General features: G+C 34.6%; 1 protein-coding gene across 8 annotated transcripts in view; it reads left to right on the forward strand.

Annotated features, from left to right (window-relative positions):
* LOC148953679 (uncharacterized) overlaps positions 1-21059 on the forward strand; it is a 111667-nt gene that overhangs the window by 60960 nt on the left and 29648 nt on the right. For 3 of the 8 annotated variants that reach the window (XM_089086771.1, XM_089086773.1, XM_089086772.1), the window contains exon 2: positions 6334-6483. In XM_089086771.1, the coding sequence (XP_088942897.1) occupies positions 6340-6483 (144 nt within the window). In that variant the 5' untranslated portion in view covers positions 6334-6339. Of the gene's footprint in view, positions 1-6327; positions 6537-9529; positions 9680-21059 lie in introns of those variants that run through there. The other 5 variants (XM_089086778.1, XM_089086774.1, XM_089086775.1 and 2 more) reach the window with 5 other exon arrangements.

The following is a 21059-nucleotide window of genomic DNA, read 5'->3' on the forward strand; positions in this document are numbered from 1 at the left end:
TCAAGATCAATATACAGTGAATCCAAATGATTTACCAGCATTAGCGGTTCACGATAGTTGCCTATACATCGAAGATTAAGAAATCTAAAGTGAAGATTTAAAGACATTGTTGTATATATATACATTTTACTAATAAACAAATTCACAAACATTTTTTAAGCACTTTACTCTTAAGGCACTGAAATCAATACTATATAGGTCTGAGAGGATATTTTCCACTAGAAAGTCGTTCAGATGGGGATTGTCACTATAAATGTGGAGAAACTGCTTGTAAGTATAGCCACGACATCGGAACACAAAATATAGTAGTGCATGGAAACCACAGCTTTTAGTCGTTAGATCCTGAACCCTCTTTTTATTTTAAATTATAGTTTTTCCCCTGCTCTCGATATAGTTGCTGATGTGGGGTGTGTAGAATGTATAGGGTAGGCCAAGAGGATCAAAAAATTGAATCGTCTTCATTGTTTGAAGGATGCAAAACCAATGACCCGTCAGCACAGTTGACGGACTGCTATTAACAATAATCAAAGTATTGTTGACACTTTGAATTTTTCCAAGAAAGTCCGAGGGCAGACAATAGGATTTGTACTGGGACATTTAGGGGTCCATATAAAATACATTGATTATTTGACTTGTGTTAATGGCGACAAGTCTATTAGAACACTGCCTTCGTGAGTGATTTCCCAATAGGTTTAATATTGATTTATTGAGATTAGTGCAATACTCTCAGCAAATGATTCGGCAAATGTACACTCTAAACGCACACTCCCCGTACGTACTATACTCATATCCTGTGTACCCGACAAATCCAGTACAATGATACCATGTGTTTTAGCAAACATATCTTCGGTTATACCATTTTCAAATAGTTGAGAGTCATGGTCTAGGGTTTGCATTGTCAACTCGCACAGTTTTCTATAGGATTTATCTAAAGATATATTGTAGAGTGGGATGCCGTTTACTTTGAACACAAGAGATGAAAGTCCAAACATCTCGAATTTATGTGGGAATTCAGACCATGATCCTATTGCACTGGCGCTTTTTACAAATGCCAAAGCCAGGGAGGGCCTTTGGGGGTCCGGAGGGGCAGTTGGGGGCCGGTGAGGGCCTTTGGGACCCCGTTGGTCCTTTGGGAGCTCGATGGGCCTTTGGGGGGCCCGGGGATGGTCTTTGGGGGTCTGGGTGGGCCTTTGGGGATGCCGGTGGCCCTTTGGGAGCTTGGGGGGCCCGGGGATGGCCGTTGAGGGTCTGGGTGGGCCTTTGGGGGCGCCGGTGGCCCTTTGGGAGCTTGGGGGGCCTTTGAGGACCGGGGGTATATATGTATATATATATATATATATATATATATATATATATATATATATATATATATATATATATATATATATATATATATATATGTATATATATGTATATATATGTAATATATATATATATATATATATATATATATATATATATATATATATATATATATATATATATATATATATATATATATATATATAGCAATTTCAAAAGGTTTGGCTGTGATTACATGTCATATTCGTCCCATCGTTCAACAGCAAGATGTCTAATTGAAAAGTGGCATTCACTTGTCCTGATATTGACTGCTATGTTAATACTCTTGGCCCAAGACAACAGGGCAATGGAATGGACTACTACAAGGGTGGCTCGTCAATGTCTGGCTACGGTCTTGGCAGCTTGTTTGCTAAGCTGTTTCGCTCTTCACTACCACTGGCTAGAAAATATCTTATACCGGCTGCGACAGATTTTGCATCCTCTACACTATACGATTGGGGCTCCGGCAAAAATTTAAAAAAAAATGCTACGGAAAATCTTAGGTCTAGTGCGCAAACCCTTGGCGAGAGATTAAAACAGAATGGTAAAGGCTTAAAAAGGTCAAGAAACACTGCATCCCTCATCAGTCTCTGCTCAGGTCGGAAACGAAAGACATCCCTTTTGTCAAAGAAAAGAAGGAAAAAGCCGGCACGTAGTGTAACCAGAAGCCCCAGGAAGAAAATTGTTAGATCGAAACTTGATTTCTTCTCCTAAACTGTCCTACCTACCGCATAAGGATTCTCAACCTTCAATCAATGCCTCATTGAATCTATTCAATCCTGAAAATGTCGATGTGAGTATCAAGCATGGATACTATGAACAATTTTATCCACAACAACCCCTCTCCGATAATATCCACTTTCAAATTTATTCCAATGAAAACTATTTTATGGACATGTCTTCAACATTTATAGATTTGCAAATGAAAGTCCGGAAATCCGATAATACAATGCCGATTCGGGCCGATGGAATATCCTATGAAAATTGTATATTACATAATTTATTTCGTTAAATCAGTGTCTACATCAATGGTACGCTGGTGAGCACAAGCAACAATTTCTCAAATTATACTCGCTATGTGCAATTTATGTTGAAGACGCCCAAGTCGTGCAAGGAATTGAAAGGAACCTCCATTTTATTTGTATATAATATTAATACTGATAGTAAAGATGCACTTAAAAATGCTACAACTAGCGAATTACATCTAGTTGGAAAAATATATCATGAAATATTTAACATACCCCAATGGCTGCCACCCATTGTTATAGTGTATATAAAACTAACGCTTGCACCATCCAATTTCATATTGAGAAAAGAACTTGCTGCCAATCCTGATGTAAGTCTCTCCCTCACCTCGGCAATACTACATGTAAGCAAACAACAGGTCATGAGTTCTGTTGCTTTGGCCGTGGAAAAACTGAGAGCCAATGGTAACAATATTAAACTACTTTTTCCTCACACAATCACCAATCAGCGTCATATTGCAATGGGGTCACGCACCTTCACCGATTCATCATTTATCAATGGAAAAATCCCCTCGAAATTGGCGTTGGCCTTTGTAAAAAGCGACAGTGCAATAGGATCATGGACTGAATGCCCACATAAATTCGAGATGTTTGGACTTTCATCTCTTGTGTGCAAAGTAAACGGCATCCCACTCTACAATCTATCTTTTGATAAATCCTGTAGAACATTTTACGAGTTGACCATGCAAACCCTAGATCATGACTCTCAACTATTTGAAAATGGTATAACCGAAGATATGTTTGCTAAAACACATGGTATCATTGTATTGGATTTGTCAGGTACACAGGATTTGAGTATAGTACGTACGGGGAGTGTGCGTTTAGAGTTTACATTTACCGACCCATTGGCTGAGAGTATTGCACTAATCTCATTAAATCAATATGAAACCTATTGGGAAATCACTCCCGAAGGCAGTGTTCTACTAGACTTGGCGCCATGAACACCAGTCAAATAATCAATGTATTTAATATGGACCCCTACATGTCTCAGTAAAAATCCTATTGTCTGCCCTCGGACTTTCTTGGAAAAATTCAAAGTGTCAACAATACTTTGATTATTTTTAATAGCAGTCCGTCGACTGTGCTGACGGGTCATTCGCTGTGCATCTTTCAAACAATGAAGACGCTTGAGTTTTTTGATCCTCTTGGTCTACCCTATACATTCTACACACCACACATCAGCAACTATATCGAGAGCAGAGGGAAAACTATTATTCAAAATCGGAAGAGGGTGCAGGATCTAACGACTAAAAGATGTGGCTTCCATGCACTGCTATATTTTGTGTTCCGATGTCGTGGCTATACTTACAAGCAGTTTCTCCACATTTATAGTGACAATCCCCATCTGAATGACTTTCTAGTGGAAAATATTCTCTCAGACCTATATAGTATTGATTTAAGTGCCAGAAGAGTACAGTTCTTAAAAAATGTATGTGAAATTGTTAATTAGTAAAATGTATATATATACAACAATGTCTTTCAATCTACAATTTATATTTCTTCATCTTCGATTTATAGACAACTATCACGAACCACTAATGTCGGTAAATTATTTGGATTCACTGTATATTGATCTTGATTGACTACAAAGTCAGGGTCACATTTTCTACAGCACAATGTAACTTTACTCTTGTCATATCTCTTTGTATAGTCAATAATACTATTTGCATTCATATTATGAAATTCAAGAGTTTCAATCTGTCTATTTGAAGCAATATCAAATACAGTGTTTTCAAGTGGTGAATCACATTCGGTAACTGCCAAATAAAAATCGCTTGGCTTATAGTCATAGTAGGCATTGTCATCACAGCGATGACGTAGAAACCAGATTGTCTTGTTACCCAAACAGTTGAATCGTAGACCAGATTCCTCTTCCCAGAATAATTTAAATCCGCGACGATACCAATCTCGTAGAAATAAACTGAAATCACGTGTGGGATTCTTTCCAATCATCGCGGGGTAAGTATTCTCCCACTGATCACATTTATCATAGTGACAATTGGAGCATAGGTGCCCTCTAGGATGAGAGTCACACACCTCCTCCAGACATGAATTACATCCTTTAATTTGTACTGCATAGCCTCTATTTAATTTACAAGGATTACATAATTTATACTTTTCACTATAGTCATCAATGATTGTACAATGCTCACATTGATTCCAACTGCCAAGAGTGTACATGCACAATGGACATATATAGAACATTTTTCGGTTTCCGATGTCAACTCACTCACAGCTAACACGAAACTGATCCTCTTCGTTCGATAAATTCAACGAAAGGGAAATGGGGGAGAGAGGAGTAACTCTGTAACGTTACCTCTTCCGAAGGATGGGGGAGCCATCTACAATGAATCCATTGGCAATGTTTTCAAAAGAATATCCACAATATGATTCTGTCTTGTTCCAATTAATATATCAATAAATTGAGTATATGCATTTGATTTAAATTTTAAAAGTTTCATACAATAGTCCAATGGAGGAGAATAACTCCTCATTATATTTTCAAGTGTTCCCTGACAAGAGAATATCCTGCGTTTAAGAGATAACTCGAGAAAATCATCATCCAAAATCAAATGTTTTTCCATAAACACTAGATTTGATCTAATTCTCTCTTTCTCAAATTTATTCATTTTTTAATCCTTTCACTCTGACTAGTGACTCTAGACTGACCCTGATTCGCTAGGATACACGTGATCCTGTTTCCCGTTATCGCATCAATAAAATTCCCAATCGATTACGCAATCAAGTTCTCGGAAATCCACTTCCCCTTCAATTACGCAATCAAGTTCTCGGAAATTCACTTCCCCTTCGAGTCCTAGATCAATAACATTGTTCCCGTTAGAATTCAATGCACATGTGCAACCTTCGTCCCGGAGCTATTACACATAGAAACATCAAATAAATCGACCTCGGAAAAAGAGGTCATTGACCCCATTACGTAATTTTTTTCCCTAGGGAGGCTATGCCCATATATGGACCATAAACCACGTGGTTCGTCCCGGAGTAGCATCCTCTCCTCTACTTGTGGAGGGAAGGGTAAATTTTCTGTTGAGTGGATTTTCTACGGGGAGAAATTTCCATCGGGAGGAAAGTTTCCGGGGGGTAAACTTTTCAGGCGAATTTTCACATTGGGGAAATTTGCCAGAATTCCTACATGATTTTTTTTTTGTTTTACTTTCTCTTGGCTGGCTCAATTTTATATGTGAAGATGTTAGTAGTAATTTTGAAGGATAATTTTTTTGTTACCGAGATTGAATTTTCTAGAGGATCTTTCCGTGGATGGTGAGCCGAATTTCAGGCATTTTTCAAAGAAACGATCAGAAATTAAGTAAAAAAAAATTTCAATTGGAAGTGAGGAGAAACACTAAAACTTAAAACAAACGGGAATTATTTTGTATATGGGGGGGGTCTCCTCTTTAATACCTTGCTTCTTACACTGAAGTTTGACTTCTCGTCCCAATTCTTTAACAACGGCTCCTAAAACACTAGGGTCCATTAATTAGAACAATGAGAAGCTTTTTTAGAAGTATTAAAAACTTTAGCGTGAAGAGCGAGGTATTGAGGAGGGGCAAATCAACTCGTATATGCAATAATTTTTTTGTTTTAAGTTTTAATGTTTCTCCTTACTTTCAGTTGGAAAACTGTTTATTTATCTAATATTTTATAGGGACTAAATCAGGCCAAAAGTGCCACTCTTTTAGCCTGTTCCAGAAATTGTAAGAAGAACTTATTAAAATTTAAAATTGTTAAAATTGTTTAAAAAGTTATTTCTGTTTGTTGTTTTTTTTTTTCTTGCACATGTTTCAGTGGAGCCTTTTTAATGTATTTGATTTATTTAATCTCTTTAATTTATTTTATTTTATACTTTTTAGTCTGTAATAAGTGGAATTTCTCTGTGATTAAGTTACTAATATGTCTCGCCCTTTTAGAAAAATGTGGCAATACCATTAATAAATTTTTTTTCTAGTGATTCATGGGAAGGATAGCTGGTACTGGAGCAGTACTTGTGCGTGATCGAGCGAAACGGAAAAAAATACCCAAGAATATCAGCGACGAGGTCTCCTATGTTTACAAGCAGTTTAGGAATAGATATAACGCCCCGTATGTAAAACCTCGTGTATGTCTAATCATTTTTATGGTCAAAAAGGGAGGTGGAGATCCCTTTTCTGGGTACGTTCCTAAATAGAGCAATTATAAAGCAATTGACAAGAGGCATGTATATAAACAGATTGAAACCAATATGATCTTCCGTTTGTAACTCGCCTTCGTGTGCTATTAACTATGTTATAAACAAAACAACAGGCGATTACATAGTATTCTCTAGAAGAAGAGGTGGAGATCCACTCTCTGGGTATATTTACTCATTATAAGAATAACACAAGCTCTTTGGTAAAAAGACGTTTTACATTTAGACCGTATAAACCGCCGTGTGTAACAAGTAGTGTATAATGAACCTTTTTAGCCATTAAAAAAAGAAGCTAAATTAGAAGTCAACACATATGCTAGGTTTTTATTTCGTGGGGGGGGGGGGTATAGTCCAAAACTGCAGATTAAAAATCCGAATTTTGGGTATAATTTTACTACTGATGACGGTCACTGTATATGTGACCAAAATTTCTGGTATATTTTTGAATTTCCATACACTGTCTATTAAAAAGGATTTTATCCATATTTTGAACTTTTATTTTGTAGTTTTGATACTTTTTTTGGAGAAGGCTAACGGGCTTTTTGATTGCCTTCAATTCACTCGGGCGGCAACTCGGACCTTCGGTCCTCGAAAGTTCAAGTTAATTCGCATCATAATTGCCGTGGTGTCTTAGAGTTTAGAAATTCAGTTTGGGGTATGTAACAGCAGGGTATGCTTAGCCCTTTTCGAAGTAAAAAAAAAACCTATTAGTCGAAGAGAAAGTAGGCTATATTTAGTTTATTCATTCGAAGTTCGTGACACTCTTCTTAAATGATAATTTAAAAGTAATGAAAAATCACGAAACTCCAAACACCGTTGACTCATTTTGTTCATGTTTTTTTGTAATATTAATTATAAACACTAATGTTGACTCAATGACAATAGCCACTCTTTACGGCACGACAAAGACATCAAGAAGAACATAGAAAACCAACGGAAATATTCTTTGAAACTTAAAAAAAAAATAAAAGAAATTAAAAAATTAAGAGTTGAAAAACACTGAAAAAATGTATTTAAAAAAATTTTAGTTTGAAAATCCAAACACCGTTGACTCGTTTTGTTTGTGTTTCTTGTAATATTAATTATAAGCACTAATGTTGACACAATTGCAATAGCCACTCTTTACGGCACGACAAAAACATCAAGAAGAAGATAGAAAACCAACAGAAATATTCTTTGAAACTTGAAAAAATAAAAGAAATTTAAAAAATTGATAATTGAAAAACATTGAAGAAATTAATTTTTAAAAATGTCAAAAAAATAAATAGAAAAAAATCGTCATAAGGTCATGTTTTACGCAGGTTAATAAAAATAAAGAAAAAATTATATTTTTCTCTGTAAAGTAAGGGCAAAAGCTGAGTAAGGACAAGGACAAATAGCAAAGGTATATTTAACTAAAATATTTTACAACTTACTTTCCCATCCCATTTATATTATAATTCCAGAAACTGGCTAAAAATAAAGTCAGTCACCATAAAATCCAAACAAAATGTATTGTTTAAATAAGTGTTTAGTTTTTTCTGACCCCGTCCAGCTCCTTATTTAATGAGCCCCTCCCCCTCCTGCTTGGAAAACTTTGCTTGACAACCTCCAGGCTGATAAATGATATTGTAATGATGTAGGTCTCCTTGTTATTAATACTGAATTTTGAATCGGTTTAAAAGTCTTTGATTAGAATATCTCTGAAAAATAATGGGCTATGTCTCCAAATTTCCCGTGACGCCACTGCCAGGTATCTGAAGCTACTCCACCCTTCGAGCCTTATTCTGGTCAAATAACGAACTCTAAGTAAGGAGCGACTCAGGCCAATTGTAACCTATGTTCTGAAAAGAAGGAATTGATAAATATTAATACATCAAAAATATTTTTTCTTTATGCGGATTTGAAATAATATAAAATCCATTAAGTTTAAAGTTCCCATCAAAAGCTGAGGAAATTTGCCTTGTTTTAGAAAAGGGGAGAAAGCATCCCCAAAAAGGCAAATGATCCCGACGAAAATTGCACCATCGAATATAGCATGTCAGTAAACCCTTTGGTAGAGGTTTCAAGCCGTTCTGGCTAAGTGGACGTGCGATGGGTTGAGAATTCTTTGTCCAAGGAGCACGAGTTCGATCCCTGGCGTGGCCAGTTATTTGGGTCAGTGGTGTGACTCTGTAAGCTCAGCCAGAGTCGACCCAGTTCTAAACGGGTACCTGGAGAAATCTGGGGAAGGTAAGCAGGAAGCGAGTGCGAGAGCACAGGATGGCTGGCCCCCAACCCCCCATTGCACTTCAAGGCTGAAGGGCTGCAAATGGAGATTTGCACCGCCGGTTTGGGCCTTAAGGGTCTAGTGTCGTCATACTTACTTTTTACTAACTTACTTAGAGGTTTCAAGCTCGTATCAACAAAAATGGGGAATTTTTTTCCCAGAAGAAAAATCACAGATACGTGTTTTGTTTTTTCCCAAGGGTACTCGTGCCAAACCAATTGTCCCTAGAAGATTGGCAGAGAGCTAATTAAACGGAAACTGAAGTGCTCTTTTAAAGTGGGCAAAAAGATTGTGCCACGAAAAAGTGGAGTTTTCAGCCATTGTGTCGCACTAAACTGCGATTTTGCTCCAAACAGGACCACGTTGCTATCAATTAAAAATTCGGGGATAATCAATCGACTTATAACTGTTGACAAATTATATAATGAGCTTCCCAGACGTAGAGGAAGTAATACCACACGGTGGCGTATTTCTTCCTGAAAAGGTGCATAGTCCATAGAGGATAAATGGGTAGCATTGACATTCCTTTTTAAGCTTCATTTCACTGAGATTATTCGCTTGATTTTCTATAAGAATATGTCAGGTGATGTATAATTACGTATCTACTATTACAAAGAAAAGGTAATGGATCATTGCGTAGGCGAGAGGGGGGGGAGGGATAAAAGATGCCTCAAAAAATTGATATCTAATCCCTTTTGATTGCCGGGAATATTTTTGGTCTACGCCTTCGTTATCAGTGTTGAGGAGTGACAGCTCCTCTCCTATTGCAGCAACCTTCTTCTTTGCAGCACAAGAGATTACATTCACATGCCTACAGATGTGAAAAAGAGCGAGCAGGGCCTCAATGTTGGTATCCATGAGGAATAACCCTATAAACAGGTTTGTTAAAGAATTGGCCTTTGAAACTGGGATGGAAATGATGACCTTATAAATAATTTTCATTTTCATTATTAACCCCCACCACCCTAATAAATATTCGAGGGATACTTTTTTTCAGGGATAAATATCATTTTCCAAGCATTGTGATGTTAAACTTGGAATGTAAGAAATGGGAGTTGGAGGAGGGAGTAGTTGCTATCCTTCATATTTAAAAGAGCCTTGGGTTAAACAACTCGTGTAAATGTGCTATTAGTACATGAAAATTCTCATAATTTTAGAAACAGGAATTAAACTCTGATTTTCCTCTATTATTAAAAATTATTCCTGTACAGTAAAATTCAAGCTGTATGAGAGACCAAAAAGCACTATCTGCAAAATGTGAAATTTCTCCTTTTCATATGAATTGAATAAATATAATAAATAGCCTATAGCCTATAAATAGCCATATATATATATATATATATATATATATATATATATATATATATATATATATATATATATATATATATATATATATATATATATATATATATATATATATATATATATATATATATATATATATATATATATATATATATATATATATATCTGAGTTCTTTATTTAAAAATAAATTTCATAAAAAAAATAATACTTCAGCACAATCTCCTCTATAAGGCTCCATGGCTGGGAAAAAAAAACAGGGGAGAAAAAAAATACCAACACAAAAAAAAATTATAAACAAAATCCAAAAAAATCCAGTCGCCCGCCTTAATAATCCCCAAAATTACAAGCTAGGCTGGGGGTAGCGCATGATTTCACCAACTCAATTCAAAAACATCAACTCCAAGGGAAACCGTAAAAAAAACTTATTTAATTATTTAAAAACTAACATAATTTTTGAACATACCAAACGAGTGGAAGCTTCGTGCAGGTTCTGGGCGTGTTTCAGATCCTGTTACAAGCTGTCAGAAGGCTGAAGTTAGACCTCACTGATGGAATATTAAGAATTTGTAAATTGTTGGAAGTGCGGAGATGATAAGTCGATTGATCAGAAACAAAATATATATTATTACATAGGGCAGCAGGAAGATGACCGTACAACTGTAAAAAAAGGAAAGAAGAACAAGAAAAAAATAGAGATATTTCAAATCAAGCAAGGGTTTAAGTGAAGATCGGTTAGTTTCCTGAATAAGAGTTCTTGCTTTATCACAAAGTTTTGAAAGTGGCTTCAGAGACGAGGGAAAAGTTGACATCCAAGTAACAGAACAATATGAAACATAAGACTGAACTAGGCTGCAGAACAAAATTTTAAGAATCGGCCCTGGAAATATGTGTTTGAGCTTTCTAAGAATTCCGAGACTCCTGGAGACTTTCATTTTAATCGGGTCAATATGATGCTTGAAGGAAAGATTTTCGTCAAGCAATATTCCTAGGAGTCGAACGTAATGACCCTTAGGTCTACTTAGTGAACCTCTTGGTACGTGTATTTCATTTAAGTCAGGACAAGCCTTTGAGACTCTGGAGCAAATGAGAAAACATGACTTTGCGACATTTGAGGCAAGATAATATACACCAAACCACTGGATAACTCTTTAAAAAAGGGCTATCATCTTTGAACGAAGATCGGATTCAGTTCTACAAGCTGTGTCAAGAGTACTGTCATCAGCAAAAGCGATAAGTGCATCTGGTAAGGATTAACTCCTGTCACAATTAGTGACGGATGCTGGTTGACAAAGACGACGGCAAATGGTAGGTTTTTAATTTTTAAAAGCATTAATAAGGTCTTTGACCTAGATTAAAAAGAGTATTGGCCCAATGGCAGATCCTTGTGGAACACCAAACTATTCCAGAATGGTTAGAAAAGTGCGGATCAACCGAGATGACTGGACCAGATAAGTATGATAGAAACCAAGAATAAGCATTCCCTCTTATACTAATATGGAACAGTTTCCAAAGAAGAATCTTGTGTGTTAATGAGTCGAATGCTTTTTTATCTTCTTTCCACAGTTCACTATTTATAGACTTCGAGAAATCGGGCTTCGAGTTATCCGCTTGACTTTTATGGTTTGTAGTGCTATTACCACTTTTCTCTAAAATTTGTATGAAACGTATTGGATTCTAAAAGGGCTTTTTTTTACCTTTTGATATTTAATTTGCATTTATAGGGCATCGCAAGTAGTTGGTGATAGAATAGTAGTAAATTATGAATTTCAATGCATTGATAATCCTATTGTGATTTTGTTACTGGTTTTAATAAAGAATGTCCGTAGAGAAAAAAAAATGAGTCGAATGCTTTTTGTACATCGAGAAAAAGAGCAGCAGGTATCAGACCAGAGTCAAGAGCTAAATGTAAATAATTCAAGAGAGTTGCACATGCATGCTCAGTTGAGTACTTCGCCCTGAAGCCAAACTGAAAATCATAAAAGAAAAGTGTTTAGAATTAAGAAAATCAAGAAGTCCAGAAAGCATAGTTTTTTCAAAAATTTTATTAAACACTGATAAAAGAGATATGGGACGATACTTTGCAGAATTATTCCTTGATCCACCTTTAAAAAGAATAATAACACGAGCACGCTTTAAAGCACTTGGGAAGACACCATTTTCAAAAGAAAGATTTTCAAAAGAAAGAAGTCTCGTGAGGGCAGAAACGATGACAGGAAGAATAAACTTGACAACCTTAGTCGGAATACGGTCTGGGCCAGGAGATGAAGAACCCCTCAAACCATTGACAATTCTGGCCATTTCAGCTTCAGTGACAGGTTCCAATGCCATTGGTTTAGGACAAGAAGGTCCAATGTAAGACCTAAAATCAGGTAGAGAAGAAGAAGGGCTTGCAGAAGAGGCTGTAGTTTTGCCGATATTAGCAAAATAGGAAGTAAACGCATCGTGAACTTTTAGCTCAACCTCTACATTTTCGTCGTCAATCACAACACTTGAATGGACAGAAGGAGGCAGAGAAGATGGCCTGATAAAAGAATTGATTACTTGCCATGTCTTCCTAATGTCTTTACCGCACGCAGAGAATTCTCTATGATAAAATTACGATTTAGCCTTTCGGCAAAGTGAATTGTAAACTCTTCTATAAGCATTGAAAAGTTGAAGTCGAGAATCACGCGAAGATGGCTTAGAGTACCTGTAAGCCTTCCAAAGATTATTTTTCTCCCTCCGACTTTTAAGGAGTCCAGGAGTCATCCAAGGATTTAAAGGGGCTATTCTTTTCGATGCCGGATTCGACTGGGGTGCCTCACATGTATCCATGGTAACTTCTTTCAAAGAATCATAAAACGAATCAAACAAGGAATCAATATCAGATTCATTTTCAGAAATACTCCACGAACGACCCGTCAACCGTGACATAAGAAGATGCAAACCCTGATAATTAAATTTTAAAGAAGAAATACCAGCTCCTTGGCTTCTACTGGGCAGCGAATCGGAAAAATCATGCATGGAAAAAAACAGGAAAATGGTCTGAGATATCACTCGTCAGTACAGAATTTTGCCACCAAGGTCAACGATGAAAAAATATTATCAAGCAAAGAAGCGGTAGTATTAGTTATGCGAGTTTGAATGCATGCAGAAGGTAATGTTCCACAAGCGAGCATTGGTGAAAGAAAAAACAAAGACGAGGATGACCTCTGGTAATACACAGATTAAGGTTGAAGTCACCCATAATGATAAGTTCACATTAATGAATTTGGATTGTTTCCAAAACCTCATCAAGAATCTGAACGAAAAAGGGAACAGACCCACTAGAAAACCGGTATGCATTACCAACAATCAAAGTTTTAGCATGTGTTTGAATGTCAATAAATATAGATTCAAAAATTCCTTCTTCATTTCTTGACAGGTCATGTCTAACAGAGCACAGAAGATATTCCGAAACATAAACAGCAAGGCCACCTTTAGCCATTCTATTTCGATTCAAATATTCCATCTTTTACCCATGGAGATGCAATAGAGATTCATTTTTTTAATCAAGAAAAGTCTCACAAAGGCCAATAGATCAGGGTGGCCACTATGCACTAATTTTTTTTCAACTCTTCAAACAAAGAACAAAGACCCTGAACATTAAGCTAAAGCACAGAGAAATTACTATCTCGTTTGGATACTCGGTACATACCTGGTCGTTTGGTACATACTTACTACTAACTGAAAAATGGGGATTTGATGATGGTTTATTAGACTGACCTACTGAATTATTTATCAAACTAAGAACATCAATTGGATTATTTTAAAGCTGAAGTAGTCACTCAACCAAGAGGAGATGTTACCCGAACTAGAGTCAGAAAAATTCAAAATACTTACTAACTATGATCCATCACGCGCCACTCACCACCCACATTGGTATCTCCATAACAATGACATGTGGACAGGAACTAGGCAAACATAACGATGAACCCATTTTTTGAGACAGATAAAACTGAAACAGAAAAAATAAGGGCCAAAGACAAAGAACTTGGATAAGAGAAAAACTTGTACACAAAATGAAAAACAACGAAAACAACTAAATCTCACAATCCAGGAGAAAAATTTATATATCATAATTCACAAAAACAAACTAACAATTATCAAACACATAACTTAAGAATGAACGAATCGCACCAATTACTCATCACCTCCGACTGACACAGCGGGGGAGGGAACCACAGAGGCTGTATAACTAGATAGTTTAAAGGGATCGAAACACGAGTCCTCAATTCGCAACCAAGTCTTACTCTTAGAAGACTTTTTCGTTTCTATCCATACACTAATCCCTTTCGTTATCACTCGGCCTTCAGTAACTTTTGTTGAAGTATTTGATGAGGTACGCAGATTGTAGTCGAAAGATAGCAGTTATTATCTACGGCGTGCCAATTTACGCGGGAGATCAGATGTGAGGCTTTTTCCAGATCCGTTCAGTTTACCGCAACTATTCATAATAGCGTCTTTATCTGCTAAATTAGCCAAAGTCACGAAAACTGGCCCGACTTTTGCTGTAGACCTAGATGTTGCCCTAGTATTAGAGCATGGTGGTTTATTCCCATTCAAACTATTGAACTTGACGAAGGGCATTGAATTTGCGTTACTGACTCGTATTTCAGCGAGAAACCCACGGATAACATTTTCCAAGTTACTACCTTGAACAAATGGTATGCCGTGAAATAGAATGTTCTGTCTTTTTGAAACAAGTTAAGCTTGAAGACAAGACTCTTTCAGAATATATATATATATTCTGATATATATATATATATATATATATATATATATATATATATATATATATATATATATATATATATATATATATATATATATATATATATATATATATATATATATATATATATATATATATATATATATATATATATATATATATATATATATATATATATATTTATATATTTTTTATATATTTTATATATTTTTTTTTATCAGGGACGTACGCAGGGGGGGGGGCTCTGGGCCCGGCCCCCCCCCCCGAAATCGCACGATTTTTTTCATTTTCCCATAATTTTCTGATTTTTCTTACAGAATAATTGGTTAGAAGGATTTAACCCCCCCCCCCGAAACATATTCCTGCGTACGTGTCATATATATTGATTTTCGTTGAATGGATTCAAACAAGATTGCCATCCCCCCTCGGAGGGATTTTATTTACTCTTTCCTGAATTATGCAAATTTTCCGTGCTAATAGATTTAAACGGGTAATTTTAAGAGTAACACATTTTGCATAAATAAAACCAGCCTGAATAGAAAATTTTGTTGTTGCATTGTTATCATTATAAAATATGTAAATTTTCGGTTTCAGTTGAAAAGGGTTTGCCCTTTTCTTCCAGTTTATTGTTACAACCTGTTTTACACAAGTGGGCGACCTTAACTAGAGTTTCGTTTATTGTTCATATGACTGTTAGCTCTTTACATACAGCTACTTACCACCGATTGTCTCACATAAAAAAAAATCAACTACATAAAACCACATTTTTCCATTTAAATGTCAATAACAACACAGTTTCTGGTATAACCTGCCTCCCCCTCCCGATAAAAACCCAACTTTGCTCATGTATTATCCCCCCCCTTCTCCATCTTTTGAGCTGGTAAGAGTATGAATGGATTGTTGAATGCTACAAAACGACAAATTTTCTAAAATAAGAAGGGACCTATCACCCCATGGCACCCTTATTCAGGCTGAATTTAAATAAAGGAGATTAGAGATTAATTCCTGCCTTCACCCCCTGCCTCCTTTGGCCTTTTTCTATATTTCTCTGAAGGCGCATGAAGAGTTAGACAATCTTGGCATTAAAATGCACTCTTTGAGGAACCTGCTACGCCCTCCCCCGCCTATAAAATGACCCACCGTCCCTTCTTCATAATAGCTGATGTACAATTCTACATCACTGGGCACAATCTTATGAAGCATCAAATGAACCAGCTTAGCTAAATGAATCTTTGAAATAAATGTCTATATTAAACTTTAAACTTGGACGGACTACAAGATCTTTTTGAAAGAAATGCACCACAGTTCGGCACTATGCCCTCTGAAACTGGCAAGCTATACGGTATTTTGGCACTTTTAATTGGCTATCTCAGAATTATGTTCGATGACAATTTCGCCCTTTGTGGGGCAAAATCGTAGTTTGAGGGCAGAAAATGGCAGAAACGGCCACTTTCTTGAGAGACAGTCTTTTTAGCCAGTCAGAAAGGGTACTAGAACCTTTAGTTTTCGTTCAAATGAGCTCTCTCCCAATTTTCTAGGACCATTTATTCGACACGATCACCCTTGGATAAAAAAAAAAAAAAATCTGTGATCTTTCTTCTCTGGAAAAAAAAGAAAAAATTCCCAATTTTTGCAAATGGGAGTTTGAAACTTCTACAATAATGTCCTGAGATGTGCTGAAATAGTGTGATTTACATCAAGATTACTCACCATTATGGGGATGCTTTTCCCTTTTTTAGAAATTAGACAAATTTTCTCAGGCTTACTGCTTTTGATGGCAAATTTAAACTTAATAAATTTTATACATTTGAAATCAGCATAAAAAGCCAATTCCTTTGATGTATTAATCAAACTCCTTTTATTAGAATTTCGGTTATTGTCGGCCCGATTCACTCCTTCCAGGTCTTGACCACAAACTGTCTGATATTAGTAAAAAATTTCGATGTTGTATTATTGCACACAAATGCAATATTGTCTACAAGTGAAAGTATACAGGCTTAGTTGTTGAGCTAAAAATCTGAATGACTGTAAATGACATTCTTAGTCACGACTCAGTAATTATATTATACTTCCTTCGCAAATGTACCGTTTCCGTACAATGTTCAGTCATGCAAATATTCAACCTAATTATGTTAGAAGCAAAGAAGGTAAGAATGTCAAATCCTTGATTTAGTTAATTTTACTTTCTTTGACATAATCAGCTTTTTTTTACCTGCAGATACAGATCATAATTGAGCTGTATGACAAGCTAATAAGGTGGTAATAAATGACAAGATGTGCCTATTGTCATGATTCGTTTGCGTCAAGTCATGTTTTTATCACATTTTCAAGGCATAGTGATCATGGCTGCAGCAATAGCTGCAACCGAATAAAGAGTAAGCCATGACTTCAAAATGAGTCTTTGAAGTAACTGTCTAATTCTTCTTAAAACATCATTTGGAGTCTAAAACAGTCTCCTTTCGGCTTCAAGAAAAGTTTTTCGCTGTTTTATTTGCTTTCAAAAGAACAAAGGTAATGAACAAGGCATTGTACTTTACAACCCCTACTATTGGTGGTGATTTCATAGCCCTTCAGCTAGGAAATGCAACGGGGGGTTGGGGGTTAGCCATCTCGGGCTTTTGCATATCTTTCATATTTACCTTCTCTAGATTCCTCCAGGTACCCCTTTGGAGCTGGGTCGACCCTAGCTGACCTTAGATGATTGCGCCACTGACCGGTGTTCAAAACCACATAACTAGTGACACCAGGACTTGAGCCCCTGTCCTCGCGAACAAATGATCTCAAGTCTAGCGTGAAAACCGCTCGGCCTAGCCGAGTGGTTGTGGCGCGGAAACAGCAGCTTATTCAAGAAGCACCATTTTAAAGACCTCCTCCGTTGAAAGAAGACTGATAAATTTCAGAGCTTATGCGATTAAATCTGATCATGCTTAGACTAGTGGGATTTCGTAATGTTTTGTTGAAGCACATGTCATTTTTTTCATTTTTCTCCTAAACTCCGGCATTTATATTTTGCTTTCTTATTGGGTCATAAAAAATAGTGCAGTAATAATAAAACCATAGCAATACGCATATGCAGTAGTCAGTAGCCTACGTTAAAATGTCTGCCCGAGTCCTATTATGCTCGTCACCTAAACTAGGCACGATTTTTTTTTTGTGAAGGACTCAGGTGTAATTTTTTGTAGTTTCAATACAGAGACTGAAATCAAGGGCGTATCCGAGATTTTTGTTCAGATGATTGGTCATTATTTCGCGGGGGGGGGGGGGTGCAAAAAATTAAAAAAACGTATAAAAAATTTGTTTGTATCCACTTTTTTTACGTTATTAGGAGGCGGGCAAAAATGTCAGTGGGGCTGGTTCAAGCCCGGTACCCCCCCCCCCTTGTTACGGCCTTCTTAATTGGCTTTGTAGCTCAAAATTGGGAGCCAGGATATCCCAATTGTTTCCCTTATTCCATGATCTGATTCAGCCAGCTTTGCTTCAATTCCATAGTCTTGTATTTGTGTTTTTGTGTATTTTGTTTTTACTTCTTCTATTGTTTTTGTTTTGTTTTGTTTTTGCTTCGTCTTTTGCTAAATTGTGTTTTTTTCATTGATTGCCTTTGTTTTCTTATCCGTTTGTAAGACTATATGTTAATAACTGAACATACAGTGCCCCTGCCCTATATGGGGAAGATCCCTCCCCCCGAAAGACACCCCAATGTACATGTCTAACGTTATATATTATTTCGACAACATTTAGCAGTTTGTCTTAATTGCATAAATCTTAAATTTGAAATTGTATTAAAACTGGCTTCTATCCTTGCGAAAAGTTAGCTAGTTACGGTCTACCTCTTGATGTTTCTGCTTTTTTTTCTTCTTTTCTTTTTTTGAAAACCTCTGCCTTTTTTTAACCTATGGTCAATAGTTATTTTTATTCTTAAATCAAATTTCATATAAACCCTGCACAATTTTTGTTTTAATTTGGTTTTACTGATTGCCTTCTAAAATTCAGTCTTCGACCAAATCTAATTACCCATTGTTATAAGCATGGATCCATTGTTATAAGCTCCTGCACCTTAGCGTCATAAGGAATTCAAAGCCTCAAAAGAAAAAATGGGATATGAGATGCAGACCGTAGATTTGTGTCAATAAAAACATTCACATTCGCAAGAATTACTTTGACTTTTTCTTAGAGAAGGATTTAAACTGGCTTTTTCTCAGCCATATTGAACAAATAATACCTACAAGTATTTAAGCTAATGTACATATCATACATTTTAGCCATAAATACAGAAATAAAAATTATTTTTGATACCTTTAAAAACACTTTTACCTCCAAATCTAATGCTAAGTAAAAAATTACTTTTTTTTCTTTTCTACTATCCAGAAAAACAGTAACGTTTTAAGTTTGAAAAAGAGAAAAGGCCGATGCAACATATTTTGTTGGAATCATAGTGGGGCTTTCTACGATGCTATAAAACAACGCTGATATATATATATATATATATATATATATATATATATATATATATATATATATATATATATATATATATATATATATATATATATATATATATATATATATATATATATATATATATATATATATATATATATATATATATATATATATATATATATATATATATATATATATATATATATATATATATATATATATATATATATATATATATATATATATATATATATATATATATATATATATATATATATATATATATATATATATATATATATATATATATATATATATATATATATATATATATATATATATATATATATATATATATATATTTTTTTTTTATATATATATACTACTACTACTAACAACTCATCGCAGCACCAAGCCGCCTGAGAGCCAACACCATATATATATAGGTGTGTGTGTGTGTGTGTGTGTGTGTGTGTGTGTGTGTGTGTGTATATATATATTTTCTCAAATATTATATATATACATATATTATATATAATATATGTATATTATAAATATTATATATATATATATATATAATATTATAAATATTATAATATTTGATATTTTCTCAAATATTATAAATATTATATATATACATATATATATATATATATATATATATATATATATATATATATATATATATATATATATATATATATATATATATATATATATATATATATATATATATATATATATATATATATATATATATATATATATATATATATAGCCTATAGATTTGTGTAAATGAAAAATATTTTAGATTCGATTCACTAACAATTGCCACATGCTGCTTTTTTTATTTAAAAGAATGTTCCTAGTTTTTACATTAAAATGAAAATTAACTAAAGGCATTTTCGGTATTAGATTAAGGGTTGTATTCCCTCTTAAACAAATGATGCTCGATAAACCTGTATCTCCAAAGGTTTATCGGACTCATTAGTTTCAGATCCATCCATCCCCAGAATTAGGATATTAGTTTGACTTTTTCTTAGAGTAGTATTTAAAATTGCTTTAAATTATCCCTTTTTAACGATTTTCAACCAGGTTTCAGTGTGTTTTCAATCTAAAAAACGCTCTTTACCAAATTAAAAAATAGAGTGATATATAGTAATATATATATATATATATATATATATATATATATATATATATATATATATATATATATATATATATATATATATATATATATATATATATATATATATATATATATATATATATATATATATATATATATATATATATATATATATATATATATATATATATAATACATTATTTACTGACTATAAAATATTTATCATAAAACTTTAAACATAAAGTAACATTCTAGCTCCAAATTCTGACTATGATTTTAATTCACCATGACTCCAATAATTTCAGTGCGCACAAATACGTCCATAAAGTACATAGTTGACATGTCAACCTGCTCGATCCTGAAGAGCCAGAGACACCACAAAAATCGACTTGAAAAATCTACGAAATGCTGCTTTTTTTATTATTAGCCTGCCTATAGATAGATAGATAGATAGATTTATTTTCCATATACCAGTAAAACAATTACATAACAATCTACAAATCCCCACAAAGGCTCCATGGCCTGTAGGAGGGGGATTATGAAAAGATCAAATAAACATTAAACATTTAAACACTTAAGATTTAAACAATATAAACATAACATTAATACTTAAACATATAAACAT

The sequence above is a fragment of the Artemia sp. Qi Xiang Cuo genome, chromosome 3 (genome assembly GCF_049724085.1).
Source record: "Artemia sp. Qi Xiang Cuo chromosome 3, ASM4972408v1, whole genome shotgun sequence".
In the NCBI taxonomy this organism is placed as follows: Eukaryota; Metazoa; Arthropoda; class Branchiopoda; order Anostraca; family Artemiidae; genus Artemia; species Artemia sp. Qi Xiang Cuo.